At 39.1% G+C, this 21221-nt stretch overlaps 1 protein-coding gene across 1 annotated transcript in view; it reads left to right on the top strand.

The window, feature by feature from the left end:
* Window positions 1–21221, top strand: part of tmem8b (transmembrane protein 8B) — a 33178-nt gene that overhangs the window by 6199 nt on the left and 5758 nt on the right. The window contains exons 4-11 of the mRNA XM_029440770.1: window positions 3617–3750; window positions 4396–4664; window positions 6707–7089; window positions 13409–13505; window positions 14023–14146; window positions 16353–16495; window positions 17960–18138; window positions 18807–18953. Of these exons, the coding sequence (XP_029296630.1) occupies window positions 3617–3750; window positions 4396–4664; window positions 6707–7089; window positions 13409–13505; window positions 14023–14146; window positions 16353–16495; window positions 17960–18138; window positions 18807–18953 (1476 nt within the window). The remainder of the gene's footprint in view (window positions 1–3616; window positions 3751–4395; window positions 4665–6706; window positions 7090–13408; window positions 13506–14022; window positions 14147–16352; window positions 16496–17959; window positions 18139–18806; window positions 18954–21221) is intronic.

The following is a 21221-nucleotide window of genomic DNA, read 5'->3' on the forward strand; positions in this document are numbered from 1 at the left end:
TAGATGGCCCTCTTTTGTTTGTCTGTTCAGCCATATAGTGGCTTTTACTGCTTAAGTTAACAACCAGATTCATCCTTAATAAACGAAACATTGGCACAGTGACGCTTTAAAATAAATGCTAACACAAGCATTCTATCATGGTCGCAATGTCAATGCTAACGTGCAGGTTTAATGTTAACGTTCTTAGTCTGGTGTGATAGCATGCTAATAGTAGCTATTTTGCACTAAACAGTACAGCTAATGCTGCTGGGGATGTTGTTAGCTTTGCAGGTATTTAGTCATGAACTCATTTTGGGCAAATTAAAATATAAACATTTTGACCTGATATTGGCCAAAGTTAGGCTATTACATGAAGCGCTGAACCAAATGTCATGGTAATCCATCCAATTCTCAAAATCACAAATGTCCAGTTCATGGTGATGCCGGTGGAAAAGTCACATGCTCGGCACAAGTTTTATGTCAATATATCTCTTAGATGTTGATATATTTCAATGCATGAGTGAATATTTTGACATGCTAGTGGTGCTTGGTAAAAGTCACCTGTCAGTAGGATTTATGCTCTGGGGACTCTCAATGTCTTTACCAATTTTCACGGCAATCCATCTTTTAGCTGTTGAGACATTCACTAATTACCAAAAATGTCAACCTCATGGTTGCACTAGAGGAAAGGTCAGGGGATCATTGCGATTCATCCCCCTGAGGACCATGAATGTATGTGCAACATTTCATGACAGTCCATACACTAATTGTATGTGAGACATGTCAGTCTGGACCACAGTGGTGGACCGACAGAGCAACATTGCCACCCCTAGAGCCACGCTGCGAGCATGGAGAAGGAAATCACATGAACATTAGGCTGTTTAGGGCAGACAATGTGTCACTGCTTTGTTAAATATCACTCAAGCTTATTTATGTGTGAGTGTTTTTTAATATAGCTTAAATGAGATCTAGATCTAAAATATTTTCTTATTGGTTACTTATCTCCCCTTCATAATAGAAAATAAATCCAATAGAAATGATGTAAGTGTTGGTTGGGATTAGTATTCCTGATTGTGCTGCAGAGCTTAAAGAGGCAGAACAGTGTTTTCTTCATCTCATCATGTTCGCCTATTTGGCCGCATAAAAAAGCCTGCTGATTTGCGTTTCAGGCAATGTATTTGCCACTGGCACGGTGTTCAGTTGTTCTTTCATTGAGGTTTCCACTGGCTGGCACAAGTGCACCTGGAATACACAACAATCAAACATATCATCACAAGTTGCAATCAACATTGCATGTACAAAATAATTGGTTTGCTTTGGGGGCACTGAGAATATAAGCTGCTGTGGCTAAGATGTGAGCAGCATCCAGTGACACACGGTATAGATGGAAATAATATACCATTTCCCCTTTCTGCCTTCTGAACCAACCTTTTATCAACCAAGATTTGATGTTATCAGTTCAGAAAGGAAACAACGCAAGCCGAACAGGAGAGAATATATTAAATACTAATAATAAATACTGAACACACTGGATGAATATTTGGCAACCAAGAACAAAGAAGCAGTAATAAACTGTCAAATACATTATTTCTATATGTTCTCCGGCTTGCTTGAATGTCCTTCGCAAAGTTTAAGAATGTATGTGATCATAATTATTTAATCCAAGCATATATTCCTGAGAATCATTTGACCTGGAGTAACTAATTGTTGAATATATTTATTTATTTTATCTCATAGTGTCTTTAATAAGACAAAAAGCAAAATTGGTTACTGTTCACGACATCTATTGCACGTCTGTCCGTCCTGGGAGAGGGATCCCTCCTCAGTCGCTCTCCCTGAGGTTTCTTCCATGTTTCCCCCTTTAACCTTTAATTGTGAGTTTATTTTAGGAAGTTTTTCCTTGTGCGATGCGAAGATCTAAGGACAGAGGGTGTCGTAACCTGTACAGTCTGTAAAGCACACTGAGACAAATGTGTCATTTGTGATATTGGGCTATACAAATACATTTGATTTGATTTGGTGATTCACATGTTTTTTCCATCATTTTCTCATCAAGGCCACCAGGTGTATCATATCCTCATTAGAAGTCTGTGCACGTCATGCAAAGAGAACATGAATGGGAAGTGATGAGAGTAATAAATTATATAAAATGTTTACCCATGCAGCCAAACCATCTGTGTACTTTTAGACCATTATTGGTGCGACTTCATTAAAGTGTAGCAACCAATCTATCTGGTATCTGAGTAAAGGTGATGCTTTAGTAACATATTAATAAAAGCAAGGGTTGTAGGGTTTCTTTTCTCTCATTTACCCATTACTTAAACAGATCGTACCGTTTTATGATGATCATTAAATTCTAGATTTTACATGCTGTATTAGCTTTTTATTAAATGCTGGATACTTGTCAGCATTGTCTACTGTCAGTACAATAGGGCTTATTAAAAACAGTCTGTAGAAGCTGCTACTATTACTATCATGTACACATTATTTACTAATTCAAACATTGTAATTTAATCTATTAATCAAACACACTAAGGTTTCTTAGCTGATAAAGTCTATTTCCATTCAACATATTAGTCCTGCAATAAATCCTTCCTATGAGAGTCTTAAAAGTATATTGAGAGGTGCTCCTTTCTGTCTCATTATAATGTGTATATTAGAGTATTTATATACGAAACTCAATGCAATGCAATTCAATAAAACACATTTTACATTACATTTCTTGCAGCACTATTGCGGCAGATTGCATTAGATTGTTTAGGTGTACCTAATAAAGTGGAGGCTCAGTGTATACCCCAGAGTCTTCCCTTTGCAAATTGCACAGTCTCAGTGGGTCATTCGGGCTGAAAGAGCCAAAGTAATGCAATTAGTCAGATTTCAATGGGGAGTTTTAGTGCTATATGGCCTAAATGGAGTTTTAGAGGCTTTAACACACTGCCAAGACTGAAATTCTGGGGGAAATAAATTAATACCAATATCTTTTTTGGCATGAAAATGGTCACATTTAAAGCCATCATAAGATGTCTGCACTTATAGTGTAAAAACATTGGCCTTAAAATCCCCATTTTGGTTGAGCCTTAATTAAAGCACGACTTGCTTTACAAGACACATGTGCAGGTCCAACTGACAGGCTGCAATAAATCAAAGGGTCACCTCGGCCGCTCCTGGACTAATGACATGCCACAGTAATTGTGGCTCGAGCAGGCGGGGTCAGTGATCGGCTCACAGGAATGAAGGGCCTCATTTGGCATTCACACCTGTCCTTTTGAATCTGGTGCAAGAGACACCCCCTTTCCTTTTTAAAACAAATGTTTACATCAGATCATGTGTAGAAACAATGCACAGCCTCCTGGCTCTAAGTCATTCTGTCTGCTCGGCTCATCTCACAGAGTAATGCACATCAAGCATTAATGGTTTGGAACAACATGAGTGAAATAGTGGCCGCATGTTATGCTGTGTGGCAGGCAGAGGGAGGACAGAGTGATATTAATCCAGGAGGCTGACAGGCTCTGCACACAAAGTCCATTAGGAATTTTCAGCCAGTGTGAATGATATCTAATGTCCTCCCTACCAACGTTTAAAAACCAGTGGTGAGTTAACTGCTACAATGCCATTTACTGCTGTGTTATGTTTGTAGGGTCTCTCTGAAGAATGCCAGTATCTGTTCCAACCTCAGCTCATCGTCCAGAGGCTAATTGGGATTTCGGTGCTTTATCCTGGATACTTTATTGACCAGATGATCCCCGTCCATAACAGATCTGCACTTTATAAGTAAGTCTTTTAACTGAGCTCCCAAGAAACAAAAGAGAAAATACTTTATTATTTTTTTTTGCACAATGTACCTCCCCAGTCTACCTCTTCGTCTGTTTCTTATGATTTTCCTTGGAGTCTTCTCTGTAGGCTTAACTTGCATTCTCATTTTTATAAAGATGCAATTTCCAAGTGTGTGTTTATCGTCTGAGCATCTTTATTAACTTCCTCTTCTCTAAAAGTCACCTCAGGTCTTGTGAGCAGAGGGATATGAATTTATATTCTGTTCTTTATTATCTTTTGAATGTGCCTAAGGATGGAGAGTCAATGTCATTATTATTATTATTATTATTATTATTATTATTATTATTATTATTATTATTATTATTATTATTATTATTATTATTATTATTATTATTATTATTACTATGTGCGTTCAGCGTAAAGAATATATAAAAAGTTTGGTTTATTTATTTGCTGTTCTCTTCTAGGAATAATTATTGGGGCCTTTTTTATACAGTTTTTTATCTCATAAACATGAACCTGAATACATTGTATATACATCGCTGTTCTACAACGTGCTTCTGACATAGTGTATAGTATTATTACAGCCTAAAACATGTGTGTTTTTTTGTTCTGTGTGTCTTTGTGTGTGTGCTTGTGCAGAGTGTTCATCCCCAATTATATATCAAAGGTGAAGGTTCAGCTGGTAAACTGCAGCACCAAGAATAAGAGCAGCGACAGTTGTCCCGTGGTGCTGAAGATAAGAGCGCGGGCGCCGCCGGTGCATAACTCAAGTGCCCTCGACTGCAGGGAGTGGAGCCCCTGTGAATTAGACACTCTTGTACCTGCCTGGGAACAATGGTACTACATCCTTGTGGAGAGATATCTAACTAACAGCAACGTCTACTTCCGCATCGGGGTGCAGGTCACAGGTGAGTGTCTTTTACGGCAAAATGCCTTCCCTTTTTACATTGTATAAACACATAACATCAAACTAAAAACACTGATATACTGAAAAGAAAATGATAACCCTCTTTATCTATTCACCTATTAAGCTTAACTTTCCCACTTTTCCTAAGAGTTGTGTTGTAATCCAACCATTTACACACTCATTAGTTAAAACAGAACTGTGTCTGTATACAATTAATATTAATATTTAAACATTCATTCTGTTAAATGCATTTAAACTCACTAATGTGGCAACAATCATCGGTAGGTTGGACATTTATTATTTTTGGATTATTGTATTACTTTTAAAGTCAAGTATGATGTTTGAGCTCTCTGGTACTTTTGCTTCTCGTCTAATTGTGGAAATAACTTGCAATGTTTTACTCGCCCTATTAACTTATTCAATGATCTCTGAGAGGTAATGTGTAAGATTACTCTTTTCTCTCACCATTTCAAAATGAATTGTTTTGCCCCAATCTGCGAGATTCAGCATCGTTCATCAGTTCTCTTCCTGCTGCTTTCGATGTGCAATTCAAGACGATACTGAGGTGTTTTTTATAAACCTGAGAACTTAGCGCTATTTAAAAAAAGGTTGGTTAGGTGGAATTTTGAAGCAAAAACCTCTTAAAACGTGCCCAAGATGCTCATGTGAGGGGCATGTATTTTCTTTTTAACGTGTGTTTTGATGGGGAAACGGTGGCCAGACATGGTCAGACTATTAATAGGCTTGTTGGAGAGAAGACCGGAGCGCAAACTCAAGGGATTCATATGGGATTGCAGTGATACCAAGCTAAAGTGCTGCATGCTGTTGTGGAGAGTGGAGATATTTTTTATGCTCTTCTCTACAGGGATGGCTCACAAATCTGTGGAAGTCTTCTCCCATGTAGCGATCCCCTCCCTCCGTTGGACACTGTACAGTGCACTTTGTCACCATGGCAACACAGACACTAATTATTCACACTCTGTCTCTCCCCCTTCCTGCCAGGCAGATCTTACTTGACCTTTTGTGGATTTGAATTGAAGAACACCTCAGGTTTAGGGAAAAGACCATCTGGAGTCCTCACCTTCTCAAGCTTTCTCGCTGTTATTGGTTATTGTTGTTACGAGTCGTCTCAGAATGATGTGCCCTTACTCGAATTCAGTCCAATTTACAGATATCACGGTGGCTGGCTAGACAGGAAGTGGTGAAACTAGGTTGCACTTTATTATTTATTATTGTTGTTTACAGTATTTTCACCGCAGGTATCTCAAAAGAGAGTTTATGTGTCGTGCTGTGTATAAAATCAAAAATAAATCATTTCTTTGGATTATGAACTTTATGAAACGGTATGTTTACACGGCCCCTCCTCTCCCACCCACCCACACATATTCATACATAAACATATTTGGTTCTTAACTGATTTTACATCGATTTTTCTTGTTTCTACCAAAGTTACATTTGCCTTGAGCAAGCAGTATTTGGTGTTTCAGTATTTTTACGAGTGCTTCAGCTGCCTGAACGGACATCAAAATACTTCAAACCCTTTCAGAGACAACACTATGCAAACGAGGCTGAGCTAGAAAAGCCTTTGAAATCCTTTCCCCTTGGGGATTGGCGGTATGTGATGGTACTCTGCCAGTTGCCATCAATGACCATTTTGCAGAATTGTTTTGTGTTGAGTGAAAGCATACTGTTTGCAATTAGTGTGAATCTTTGTCTCATTAAAAAGCAGTGTTCGGAGCTGAACCTCGCTGTTTACATTATGGAAGCCAGCCGAAGGGTATCATTTCAAACATTTGCAAAAGACTTGGTTGCTTAGCATGCATAATGACGCAAGTGAGATAACTGACTTAGTTATTGCCTGTTTGTTTGAGACTTGCAGGGGATTGGTTGTTTGACTTTAGGATAGGGATTGTTATTACACTACACAAGATGGTGCACGGTGCATTTGTAAAAGCTTCTGCAACAAGCCAGTGAAAATCCATCATACTGGAATCAGTTTGATTGATTTCCTTTGTGAATTTGACATCTTTCTCCTCTCGCTAGATTGCTCCAAGTCCAATTCGCCGAAGGACCAATCACAGCCCAGCTCCTCCATGAACATGCCTCAGTCTTTTGGAACAGCGATGGGTTTCTCCCTGTCTGAGACGCTGTCAGTGGCGTCCCTGCCCAGCGTGTCGCAGAACACCAGTCACCTGCACACGTCAGAGGACAGCATCATTTACCTCGCCCCCACAGCCGACAACAGCAAGTGCTGGCCCATCCGTCCGACCCTGCGCAATGAGCTGGACACCTTCTCGGTGCACTTCTACGTCTTCTTTGGTCCAAATATATCGATCCCACCGGACAGGGCCGCTGTGTTCGCCATCAACCTGATGCCTGTTTTAGACAGTGGAGGAGTCCTCAACATGGAGCTCAAACTCAACATGGTGAGTCGCTCTGATGATGCTATCGCTGACCCTTTTAAAGGCATAATCCATCATCCAAGAGTAAAAACGTTTTGCTATTAAACAAATTGATTGGGAGGTTTTCTATAAAGGTATAAACACTACACAATCATTCATGTTGGTGCTGTTAATAGTTTGTTTACTTACATTTTTATACAAGAAAACAAGATTATGTTTTCAATCATGATCAGTTGACATCCTCTTTTCTGATTACGGAGGAATTCCTAAACTCAGACCTCCTCTCTCATCCTAACTCTAAATGGAAACTCAATGCTTCAATTGGCACTCATCCTGTCATGCCTGTATCCATGTTTCAAATGTACACGAGACTGTCTGTATCTGAATGTAGGCTATTCCAGATGGACAAGCCATAATATCGACAGATATCACTTAGCTAGCTGGATATTATGAACAAAGGAAGACGGGCATTAAATTAAAGTCACCATTCACCTGCTGTACTATTGAAAAGGATCAGATAGTAATCAGTTCAGTAAATATGCAACAGTTAGCGCATGGAGGCTGGGAAACGTGTGTGTCAGAGCGAGCCTGCTAAATACAGATTGTTGTGACTTTGCTGTGGGAGCTGAAAAGGTTCACAATGAAACAGCCGCCAGTGTTTTGGCTTGTGACATATGTCTCTAATTAAGAAAAACAAAATGCAAATATCAGCCAAGAAGGATTTAATATGTCTTTGTTAAGACATTAATTTGATAGTAATGACATTAGGAATGCACCTGCAGTGGCTCTAGAGGACTACAGGAAGCCAGAAACTGGAGCGCTACAGGCTGGCAGATGGACTTTTAAACATTTCACTCCTAATAGAAAAGTACTGAAGAAGCATTAAACCCTAACAAATATATTTTATTGTTCAGTTCAATAGCATATCCTGACATTTTGTGAAATATGCTTTTTTTTCTGTCTTCCTGGGAGTCAGATTGTTATCAGTTTTATCTCTCTGCATTGAGAAAAGATATTGGTCAAGGATATTAAGCCTGCATTACCTGTAGTTTAGCACAACAGGCAGGAGGAAACAGCTGGCCTTCAGAAAAGGCAGAAAAATACAGCAATACAACTCTAAAATGAACAAAGCAATCACCACAATTTGAGATTGAAAGTTCATTCTTGACTGTGGTACGTTCAAAAGCTCCGATACAGCTTGTGGTGAGATGGTTTTGTCAACTACTGTCTCTCAATTTAAAATGATTTATTTACATGTTAGCCACCAATAAAACCAAGATTCACCTGAGTTATGTTCAAAGTGAGCCCATGGACTCAGTTATAATACTTTCAATACATCATTTAATTGCTGATAACATATATCAATATACAACATATAAAATTGAAATTGAAAATTGGTAAGACAATTAATTTATTCGTTGACTGAAATTGAGATAGAAAATCAAACCCAATTTCTTTTAAGCAGAAATGCCAAAAGTCTAAATATATTCTGCTTTCTTTCTCTCCATTTTATATGATATCAAGCCTCTTTGGACATTTTTAAAAGACACATCCATTAATCGATTAATCAAGAAATGAATGATAACAATAAAATAAAAAAATCCCTGAAACACAACAGATTAGACGTTCAAAGTTGTTATCATGCGGCCTCTATGCTGCTTCCACACTTAGTGATAAGCTAGGCTAAACACATCTTTCATCTGAACACACAGAGATGAAATTGATAATCGATCTTCTAATCTAATCTCCGGTAAGAAAGCAAACAGCCTTATTTCCCAAAATGTCAGAGAAAAACACAAACAGTTGACTCTAAAGGACAGGAAATAATTGACTGTAATGAATCTGATGGTTTATTGATTGACAGTGAGTTAGTGGATACCGTCATCTCTCAGAAAGATCGTCCTGCGTATAGATGGCAACTTTCCGAATGTTTATTATGTGGTGAGAACCTCTGTCTGTACTGTATCTCTGTGTTAGCCCTGTAAAAGATTTCTCCTGGGTGTTTTCCTTCCTTATGCATTCTGGGATAGACCATGACCCCTCCAACCCACTACCCTACACCCCATCAGTTTGTATAGTTGGTTGATTTTAACTTGCCGGATGTCACAGAGAGCGTGTGCTATGATGAAACCTGGTTGCTGTTGCTGTATGAACCGCAGGATGTATTCTTCAGAGAGACTGTCATGTGATATTATTCTATGGACAGATTTCTCCCCCCTCGGCGATGATCTGTCAGTCGCTTGTCACAGGAGCAGAATCCAGTCAGGCGCTGCCACTGGGGGATTTGCAGGGTTTTAGGAGACAATAGCTGGAGCTGCTTGTCTGCCTTGCATCACTCTCTGTGAAAGAGTAGGAAAGGAACACATATGGCTTTTCTTTCCACCGATACCTCAACTGGCAGTAGATCAGTTTAATCGCTTCAGATCTGTTTTTTAAATTTCTCTTCAGGTATGGCTTATGCAGAGAAAGCAATTGTATGCACTGTAATAAGCATTACTCCCTATGCCTTGTTAGCTTTTCTATGTTACAGTTGTTTTTTCACAATATACTATATACTACTAATATATTATCATCTGAGTATTACAGGCTCAAATAAAATAATGAATAAACTAGCATGATGCATTAAAAATAAATTAATAACGGAAATGGCATTAAAAGTTTTTCTGTATGTATTTTTTTATTTATAGATTTATTTATCTCTACATTTATTTATAGATTTTAATATTTACATCCACATTTATTATCAACCAATAAGAGCCCATGAGAGAGACCATGACATAGTTGTGTGACACTGTCTCTCATTATCCCACAGGACATGTGGAAATACATTTGGAAATAAACATGTAATTAAATATATGAATACATAAATATAACATTCTTTATTCATGCCCATTTATCCATTTAACTATTATATTTTTTTGGGAATGATTATGATTTATTTATTTTTAAATCATAATGCTGATTTATTTATTCATTTATTTATCTCCCGTGTCACTTTGGGGGTGTGGTGTGTGTGGGGGCGTGTGTGGGGGGGGGGGGGGGGCATATTTAAGAACTTAATTGTAAAATGATGTTTGATTTGATTAGAAAATATTGAACTGAAAAAATCTTTTCAAATGTTCATGTTTGCTGTTTTTAAACAACATTTCTGTGTTCAGACGGGGAGATGCTCACAAAACCTAATCATGATAATCATAATGAGTCAAAACAGAAGACTGTTTAATATTTTACTAAGCAAAATGAAAACTCATCAAGGAGTTCATTTTAATTAGTTTGTGCAGTGGGATGTGCTGCATATAGTGCACATGCCAGCTTCATCCATGTTCTGGCATTGTGTCCTGGCTGGCATCAGCATAACTCCTGGGAAATTTAGCAAAGCAAAAGTACACAACAGAGATAAACTAGCCTTCATCAAAAGTGTTTTTATATCTGGAGCAGTTTTATTTTATTTTACGAGAAATCAGAAATCTGTCTTTCTGTTGCACTTATTTCTAAAAGATGTTTACAGCAGTTTACTGTCAGTAACCTTGAACATTGCATTTTTGTAAGATGGAACTCACGGTTGAATTATGCCTCTGAAACTCACGTTCCACACTCTTAACTAACAGCTGCATTATGGATCAGGCATATAAATAACAACATTAAACATGATTAATGTAGCAATGTTCACAACACTGTTACAAAGTGCTTTAAAACTAACCGTAATGAATAAAAACCCAAACAAATTTAACATTAAAATTCCAGGCATGAATTTAAAATGGGGCACAAAACAGACAAGAACTGAACATACATTAACAAGAATGCCCTGACAAGAGAAGAGTGATTGAAATCCTTTTTTAATCACTGGTTACTGGACAGCAACGCTGCAAGCTGCAGGCTGCAGGCTGCAGGGTCAGCCTGCAGCTTGAGGGGACATCATATGAGATGGAGCTGGGACACAGATTGAGCCTCTGAAGTTATCAGTAAAATCCTAATTTGAGCGAAACACAGGGAGAGTGAAGTCGAAATCAAAGGAATCTTCTGGTTTCTACAACACGAGTGGTTCACACAATAGATCTGAGAAGGATAATGAACTATACATCATGTGAAAGCAGAAAGCCTCACCCTTTCTTCTGTGTAAAACATTTTAAGACGTCACTGCCACAACAGGTGCTTACTTTGTAACAGGAATGCATACAAAAGAAAACGGCAATAAAATAAAGTGAGTTTAAAATAGGCGAGCAAAACATGTTTTACCATGTGTGTCTCCTATAGGCGTGTCTATGAGTTTGGGATTATGGCTGTAATCAAAAGTGTTGAACCATATGCATTTTATTTGAGGTTGCTTGGACTCAAGGATGAACGGATTAGAAATGTGTGGTCAAAGGTCAAGGTCACCGTGACCTCACAATACACGTTTTTGGCCATAACTCAAGAATTCATATGCTTATTATGACAATTTCACACAAACGTCTAACAGGATAATAAGTGATGACATATTATGACAGACATGGATGTACACAGCAGCACATTTAAAAAGAAACAAAGATACTTGCACCCGTACCATATCAGTTCAAGAGAGAACAAGATGTGTTATTTATTCTTATTTCTCCATTTTTATTGCTTAAAAGAGGAACACACATTTCCAAAATTGTTGGCTGGATTCCTCCTGTGTGCCTCTTCATGCACAGTGATGACATCACTTTAGATTTTCTTTGTGCCAGGAAGAACAAGTTGTGACACAAGAAAATACTTATCCTTTTGTTGTTTTCTTCTTTGGCTCAGCTTTCAAATAGGGGTCGATTTATCTGGGCCAGGGAGAAGGGCAACAACTTCGAAGGAACTTACTTTTAATAAGGCAGTCTTTAAAAACGTCCACAACAAGGCTGTTGTTGTGACTTTCTGGGCTTGATTGTTTGAGTGGGACAATGGGCCCCTGGGCACAGGCGTGTACAAGGCCCATCCTTACAACGCAGTGTTTTTATTCTCTTTAGCAACATCAGCAACTTTCCTCAGCTGAACTTCAGCCTACTGTGCGGAGTATGCACTGTGTAGTTATATTATGTTGAAAACAAAACAAAATATTATTTTAAAAATAAATATTGTACTCATTATGGCGAGATATAAATTAAGGGAGTCTTATGGGTTGAAGCACAAAACTAAAATAAGTTGCAGCAGTGTGTCTTTGAGACTTTACTTAGCTAAATGCTAACATCAGCATGCTACCATGCTCGCAATGATAATGCTAGCATGTTGATGTTGACAGGTATAATGTAACCATCTTCCCCTTGTTGATTTAGTATGTTGTCTTGCACTAAACACAAAGTCCATGTCAAATGTTAAAAACAGTCACTTCATATAAAGAGTCTGGCTTTGGGGGCTTGGTTTGGTCCGTCTGGTAATTCATCCACAAGTCTTTCTTGCTCAATCCTTCATCTTCAAAGTGTAGGACAGATTCGGGACGAAAGGGGGGAGGCGGGGGGAGGATCTATCTTGAAATGCCAGTGGGTGTGATTGAGTCTTACTACCAAGAGAGTACAGGCCAGATGGCAAGTTTAGGAAGCCTGAAATCTCAGCACCTGGCAAAGCGGTTGTTGAGTCATTGCATTAATCAACAACTTTGCCAACTCCCTGCATATATATTATGCTCATCTTGTGCTGGAGGGGTGATAGAAATCTTATTTATTCAAGAAATGATTGCCTTAAGTTATCCCTACCACCAAGCGTCTGTGTCCCTCTGGACACAAAGCAAATGAATATAACGTGCTGTATCTTCGGCAAAGTTTTTATGTGAAAAAAGAACAGCTTTTACTATTTTTGACCTGCAGTTTCAGGTTCAGTAACTTAGTTGGACACCGCTCCTCCTTCCCAAAGACAGACACACTGTGAATAAATTAGAAGGAATTTAGAAACGTATAAAGTATCAGATGTGTCTAAATGCACAATGATACTTTATGAACACATGCAGTAATTTATTGCTGCTATTTGTACTCCCGTTGACCTTTTACTAATAGACCAAATGGGCCTGTGGTGGTATTCTTTCACCCTCTGCAGAATGAGCCAATTTGTATAAGCATATGCAGCTCCCAACACTTGAATAATTCCCCGTGATTTTTTTTTCATGCCTGTGCATGTTAATGTATAATTGATGCTTTAAGGAGATAAACTGCCAACATCTTCATTTAGGTGCCTCATGCAGTCAGACGAAGAGCACTTTCACTTGATTTGTTAGTTTTAAAGTTTACTTTTACGGCAGAAATGATACCTGAAGTAATCTTGAGCAGTTTTAGCTCACCAGTATGATGGCAGCAGATGGTTGATGGTTGGATGGATGAATGACATTTGCTTGTGTCTCCTCTTGTAGTCTACGCTGAAAGGAGAAAATGTCACAGTGTTTGGCTGCCTGAACCACGGGATGCCACTCTTCTTACGGGAAAACTCCTCATTGAAATGTGAATCAGGTATGTTTCATTTAACGTGAGTGTAAGGCTCTTCCAGGTCTTCGTTCTTGACCAATAAAAGTACTTCTCAAGCTCCTCTAACTTACACAGCTATTCGTACATATTGTACTCCTATTGTTTTGCTTGAACTTCAGCCAACACTTCAACTGACATCATCTTTCAGTTGCACGGGCATTACTTTCTATCAGGACTTCCACTTCAACGTACACCTCCACCTCAATATATCACCTACACACGGCGGCCGTGTCAACTCCTTTCAGCACTTTGATTTCAATTGATACGTCAACCTTACCTCTCTGCTTACAGCTACATTGACACTTCAACTTCATTCAGCACTTCTGTCTAACCTCTTTCAATATCTTTCAGTGTTTAAGTATTTTAACATTTCTAAATGTTTTAACAGCAAAATTTCAGAAGCGGGTATATGTACATTTTTATATTTCCTTGTTAATGCTGTTTCCAGTATGTGTAAAGCTCTTTCAGTTTTAAACTCTATGATTGTTTTCTACTGCTGCAGAATCGGCGGCCGGCTTTTTCCTTTCTGTGAACGCCTCTGCTAATATCACCAAATTGAGGATTCCCTACCCACAAACAGGCACCTGGTACCTCAGTCTGCGCTCTCTATGTGGCACTGAACATGGGTATTTCTATAGATATTTGTTTATCCTATATGATTACACTATGCTTTGTTACCTTTGGACAGAGCCAACTGTGTCCCCGTTTCCTGTCTTTATGCTAAGCTAGGTTAGCCAGCTGTGGTGGGTTAATCTCTAACACACATGAAAGTGGCCTCTAGCTTCTCATTTTACAAGAAAGTAAATAAACATATTTCCCTAAAATGTCGAACCATTCTTTAAAGTGGAAACAATAGTGTGCTCTGGCGAAGTCAACCGAGAAAGTCTCCAAAACATATTTTACAAGTAAAAATTCCCTGAAAGCAGTTGAATGACATTCAGACTCATAATCATTCCTTCAGCTTGGTCCCAGGGAACCTCACCAACCTCTAAGAAACAATATTTGTTTGTCAATTACAGGAAGACAATTTACAAAATAGGACATTCGGTTTTTCTAAAAAACCTCCTTGTATAACAATCAGTAGTTTATTTACCAAAATGAATAAATCAGAGCTCTAATGAAGACACCATGCTCACTGTTTAAACAGTGCTGCCTCCTCATTCAGCCACACTGTCGCCCATCTGTCACCCAGCAGATTCAATTGGGATTGGTTCCATGAATGTGCCTCTGGCTCACACCTAGCATATGACATGGAAGAGGGCTAGATTTTTAGGTTTAAAAACAGATTTTTCATATTACGACATTTGCATAATGGGACATTTGAACAAAAGTATTACTATTCATTGAAGAGAAATGTATTGTTAGAGAGACACACACTAGTTTTTCCACTTTTAGGATACAGAGCAGACTGTAATGCATTGCACCGACATGACATATTGGGTTTGATAAAGGGCACAGCTCTTATCTTTTCTTGACTAGAAAGCATCTTATCTCTATTGTTTTCTTTGGCTTCATGTACAGTTTAATCCACAGATGAGTGCAACACACTTTGTCTCTGAGGATTGTTTGAAGTCATTATGAGAAATGTCGCAAGGGGAAGGAGGGGGAAATGTTTCTATTAAGTTGTCCAACACAATGTTTTTCACAAGTTTTAGCTATTCAGCAGATTGAGCTGTTCTGCCGAACACTTAATGGCACAAAAATGTGAACAGAATGAAATTAAGCGGAGTTTTTCCGCCGTCCACTTGGGAGTTCCAATTGAATTTGAATAACAAATAATAGCAGATGGTACGGGACATGGTCTCATCCTCACATGGGAGCATTGCTGAGGTATGAAAATGTGGAAACATTCACATAGCTACAGTATGTGTTAGATTTCCACATGCTTAATTAATCAGGTCTTGTTAGAGACGAAAATAGGTAGTGTGAACGATAGTTGCTCTTTAAAGCAATTAAGTTGTGAATTAAGAGCGATATAACTTAAAAATGGAGACGTGAGCAGCTGTGCCAATTTAAAAAATGGGTTCTGGGAAAAGGCACAGAAACACATTTGTTACCTCCTGGAGTTTCATTCTCTGTGGCTGATTGTATAAACTAGCATTTAGAAAAGATTCAATAAAAGCACAAATATGCAAAGTTTTTTCTTTTATCCCATGTAGCATAACAGTTTAACACAATATGTAAAGGTCCATGAGCAGTCGTTAGGTTGTACACTACAGTTAGCTGCACAACATCAACCTCTAACAGGCCGTGAAATTCCTAAACAATGTTACCTTTTGTTTGAAATGGTTCTTTAGGAATACTAAAAAAAGATTTTGACTTTAAAAATGGAGTAAAAGGTAGATTATTGTGAGAAATTCCAAGTGGGCTACCTAATTGAGATGCTTAATGAAGGTTAAACCATCACAGTCGAACTTTAGCTTCCTTGTTGGTCTATAAAGCACAGACATCATTTGCGGAAAATCCCTTTTGTAATTGCTTCTGGAGATTGCACAAGTTTAACAGAGAAAAGTTGTCTGACTTCTGATAACCCTAAAACGACCTTTTGAACACAGTCTGGACAAACAACAAGACCGAGTCTACAGCCACTGACTGACTCTGTAATCAGTGCTTTGAGTGAAATGTGAACGTAAGCATACTAACATGCTCACAATGACAATGCTGATAATTAGCAAGTATAATGTTTAACATGTTTACCATCTTAATTAAGCATGTTAGCACATTTCTTTCTCCACACTGATAGAAAGGCTACTTATATTCACCAGTGTTGCTGCAGTGATGTTCCTCATATTCACATCCAACTAGCGTTCTGCCTGTCTGTGACTCTTTCAGATTTGAGGCATGTGCCAATGTCACCGCCGAGGTGTATATGCGCGCATACCTGACTCCATGCATCAATGACTGTGGGACGTACGGACAGTGTAAGCTTCTGCGCACCAACAACTATCTTTATGCTGCCTGTGAATGCAAAGCAGGTAAGAATTTACTTATAAAATCTTTTGCAATGCATTCTTTCGCAATGTCAGTGTGTTTTTCAGGCTCACACTGAGAGCTCGTTTCCTCATTGTTTGTTGATTTGAATTTGTGCACACTTTTAATGTGAACTGAATTCAGATTAGGCGGTCTATTTATGTCTTCTTTTGATTCTATTTTAACGTCCGCTTTTTCAAATTGCATTCGCATTTGCTAAGCCCAGTTGTAGAAGCCAGTTAGCAACAAAGCAAAGCAAGTTGTTTGAATGAATAATTGTATAAATATGGTGTGTACTCAACAATGCTTTTAATTATTAATCAGTAATTAATAATTAGCAAAAAAGCGTGACCATGACTCGGAAGTGATTCTCAGCAGTCAAAGGCTTTTTTTTCATACAATATAAGATAACAACTTTCTGTCAGGAAATTGGGTCATCATTGCTGCAAAGAATATCTTATTTGTTTGAAAATACATCGTGCAGAGTGACAAAAAAAAAAGGGCAGACAGCAAGGTGGGATGGCACAAGTCTCTTTTCAAAATGAAACTGGCAATACAGCGATTAAATTGTATCTGCTGCTGTCCAAGGAGTCATACAGCGGCCTGGCATTAATCTTCTAATATAAGCCAATAAAACACTCTCTTAATTACGAACAGCTTTTCAATAAAAGATGAGCTTATGAAACCAAACAAAGGACGTCCTCTTGGGCTTTTCCTTTTTTTTTTTTATCCTGCCTTTGATCTTCTTTTTTATCAGAGCTGCTTTCTCTTTCATTGTCATACTTCATATGTGTGACTGCTTCTTGGCAGGCTCTTTGCATTCAGCACTTGCCCCTGGCCCATCGCATTCTGCAAACCCTCCGCTCAACAGTGCTCACGAATATTTAATTCACACTGTCTTATCCAATTCATCCCTTTATAAGGATCCAATTCAAAAAGCAAAGCTGGGGGTGTTATAACATAGGAGGGAGTTCACACCAGGAGACTCTATTGTTTACAGGTTGAGCAACTTCACACATATCTGTTTTGGATTGTTTTGCACAGAGACATGTCTGTTGATAAGAAAAGGGCCCATGGAGCATTCATCTTGTCGAGAGATAAATATTTGATCCATTTTAAGAGATATTTTAAATTCTAAAGGGAAGAGCTTTTTGCACCAAACTGATTCATCCACAGTAGAATTCCTTCTCAACCATTCAGCCATAAGATTTAAGAAAACTTTCCTAAAGTTTATTTTGAGTTTCAGGAAGTCAGAAACCACTTTAACTCCAGTCTCTTTTTATCCAACCTATAAAGCCTCCAAACACAAAAGCTCTCCACTCTCTTTGATCTCTACTTTCTTAGATCATACAGTACAGTACTGACTCTCTGTGTGTGTGTGTGTGTGTGTGTGTGTGCGTGTGTGTGTGTGTGTGTGTGTGTGTGTGTGTGTGTGTGTGTGTGTGTGTGTGCGTGTGTGTGTGTGTAAGGCTGGGATGGCTGGGGATGCACAGACAACTCGGAGGCCTACTCCTACAGTTTTCAGCTCCTCTCCACCCTGCTGCTCTGTCTCAGTAACCTGATGTTCGTCCCACCTGTGGCCATCGCCATCCGAAGCCACTACCTGCTGGAGGCTTCAGTCTACATCTTCACTATGTTCTTCTCCACTGTGAGTGTGAGCCACACAGAGAAAGTGGTGCATGTTCTTTCCTCTGTAAAAACAAAACAAAAACAGAGTTGACCTATAAAATATTCTTTGGAGCTCATACCAGCACAAACAGTTGGAAAGCTGCTTTACTGCTTCATCTGCCACTGAACTAAACTAGCATGTTCTGTAAGGACACCATCAGATGACTGCAAACTATCAAACATGGATGCAAATATTGGACAGTTAAAATGTATTAAAAACAATAACTGGCTTTACAAATGTAAGAGGAAGGACATGCACTTAACATATTTGTTAGGCTATATTCAAACCAACTCGAGCCCGGATTGAAATGGTTGGGAAAATGATTTATTATCACTTTGTTAAAGATTTTCTTTTAAAAACCCAGATGTTCCTAGAAAGTTTTAAGGATGAAGAGTGGTGGCGAAAATAACCAATTTTGGGCTAAATTTAGACCAAATTATAAAAACGTATTACTTCGTCTGAAAATAGTCGTGCTCAGCCAACAACCACAGAATAACATTCAGCTTGTCAAACAGTAGCATGTCAGCTTTTGTCAGGTAAGAAAAAACACACCTAAAAAAATGGTTTTAATAAAAACGTTCTTCTTTCTTCTGACACATCTGCTTGTGAATTTAACCACTCGCTGCCTTTTCCCTCTCGTCTGACAGTTCTACCATGCATGTGACCAGCCGGGTATTGTGGTCTTTTGCATCATGGAGTATGACGTCCTGCAGTTCTGTGACTTCCTCGGGTCGCTCATGTCAGTGTGGGTCACTGTCATTGCGATGGCCAGGCTAAAGTCCATCATCAAACAGGTAGGCACCTGCTGTAGTTCTAATTATCCTTACAGGAGAGTCGAGTGATATAGCGGATAGGGAAAAACATTATTTTAATGGACCTGTAGTTTGTCAAAGAGCAGTGAGTGTAGGCACATCTGTCCTGATATTCCAACTGAATGGCCATACAACACATATTTTAATACAACTTGTGAAGTTGAGTACATTACATTACATGCACAGCATTCAAGTGGATTCATGACAAAGTGTACGAGCCGTGAGCTAGTAGATAACCTCCCACCTTTAGAGCCGCCCATAAAAAGCTCTGATTGTGTCTCTAAATGGAGAAGCAGCCATTCTAAAGAGAAACTCCTGACTTTTTTGATTTGCTGGGCAAAATATTACATGTGGGCGAAAGAGAGATCCATGATCAGTCAGTGATCAACAACTTGAGGTAAACCCTGAAGTAAACAGGGATGAGAGCACTGCGAAGTAGAGCTGTAGAACTGTGAAGGGGAGGCATACATGAGTACCGCATATTAATAAGTTAATAATCAGAAGATCAATGTGTTGGAATCAGCGATGCATGGTGCTAAATTCTCCGGTTGTTGACATATTGCGGTGGAAAACAGTAAACACTAACAGGTGCACCTTCTCCCCGGGTCGCTCCCTGGCTGCACACTAAGATGGAGCGGTCTCAGGGAAAGTGTGTGTGTCTGTGTGCGTAAGTGTGTGTGTCCATGTCCATAAATGAGACAGAGATGGGGGAGGAGGAGAGGGGGCAGAGTAGTGGGAGAGAGGGAGAGTATACGAACAGCTGCTGTCCTCTAGAGTTTTCATTTTTGCTGAGCGCTGCAGTACGCAGTCACTAATCAAATCGCACATGTCAGGACTGGCAAGTGGAACTGTGTGTGTTTGTGTACTAGAGAGAGACAGTGTGTGCGTGTGCTTGTTTGTTTGTGTATGTGGGTGTTTGTTTGTTTGTTTATGTCAATGACCGCAGCAGCAGTAGAGGGCAAAGGACCCAGGCGCTCCTGATTTTGTGTGTGTGTGTGTGTGTGTGTGTGTGTGTGTGTGTGACTTTTGGACCTTCAAAGATCTAAAAGTCCTCACAAATATGTCAGCAGAATATATTAAAAGTACATGTTTGCTTTTGTTTATCTCTACTTGCTGAAGGTCGTTGCGTCAGAATCATATACATCCATTTAAAGTATAATTACCTTTTATTACAACTTGGGTGTCATCTCTTTAGTTGTTGCCCTCTTTTATTGAGCAGTTATGATAACTTTGTTCGCCAGATTATTTTAATCACTTTATTCGGAGGTAAAACCAAAAGTGAATGCATCTGAAATGTGCAGAGAAAAAAACAGTGTGCGCACAGTTAGGCAAGTGCGCTAGGTCAAAGTTGAACCAGGACGTCGGTCTGTAAAATATACAGACTGTAAGAAGTGGAAGTCGTCACCCTGACGTCACCCACAGGTTTGTGGACCATCGTTTTGAAGCCCTGAGCATCGCCATCTAGGTTTTTGGCAAATGCCATCTTTTGGAAACAAAAGTGTGTGTCACTAGAGGGTGGAGCTAAGTAGAACTGAACCAAAATGTTACAATTATCTTTGATGAACTGAAAACACATTGTGAGAGAGTTACAGGTTACCGGGTTCGGGTCCAACCCACAGCCCTTTGCTGCATGTCGTTCCCGCTCTCTCCCCATTTCCTGTCCATCTTCTTTAATATCATTAAAGGCATATTTATAAATCAAGAATGCAGGTTTAAGGCTTTTAACAATCAAACCATTGACTTCACTTTTTGGACCCAGAAGATTGCAATAGATGTATAAAACAGACATATCAGGTAAAAACGTTATTTTTAGCTTTTGTTTTCTCTTTCAAATGAGCACATATAACACCATTCCCCCAGTAATAAATCATTGTTAATATGGAGAAGAGATTGTGAAGTGCCAAGGTTTAATTTAGCGAATGACCATGAGATTTGCTTGCAAGCTCCTAAAGCTTGTACGTGTACTTTTGTGCTTAAATGCTCTTCTCCACCGTAGTGGGGTGAAAATATGTGTGGCATATAAAAATAGACTTTGTACCAGTATTCCCAAAGGCTCGTCCGTCACAGCTGCAGATAATAATTCATTACAGCGAAACCCCTGCCTGAGCGTCCATGCATTCATGTCTGCATGCAATTCATATATACATGCGTGTTTGGGTGCCCCTGTCTGATCCAGCAGTGCAGTATGACTGATGACTGTTGCTGCACAGAGTCCTCGGGCTGCACCACGCTGCTCCTCTCCTCCTTGGT

This window comes from Cottoperca gobio, chromosome 9 (assembly GCF_900634415.1).
Source record: "Cottoperca gobio chromosome 9, fCotGob3.1, whole genome shotgun sequence".
Lineage (NCBI taxonomy): Eukaryota > Metazoa > Chordata > Actinopteri > Perciformes > Bovichtidae > Cottoperca > Cottoperca gobio.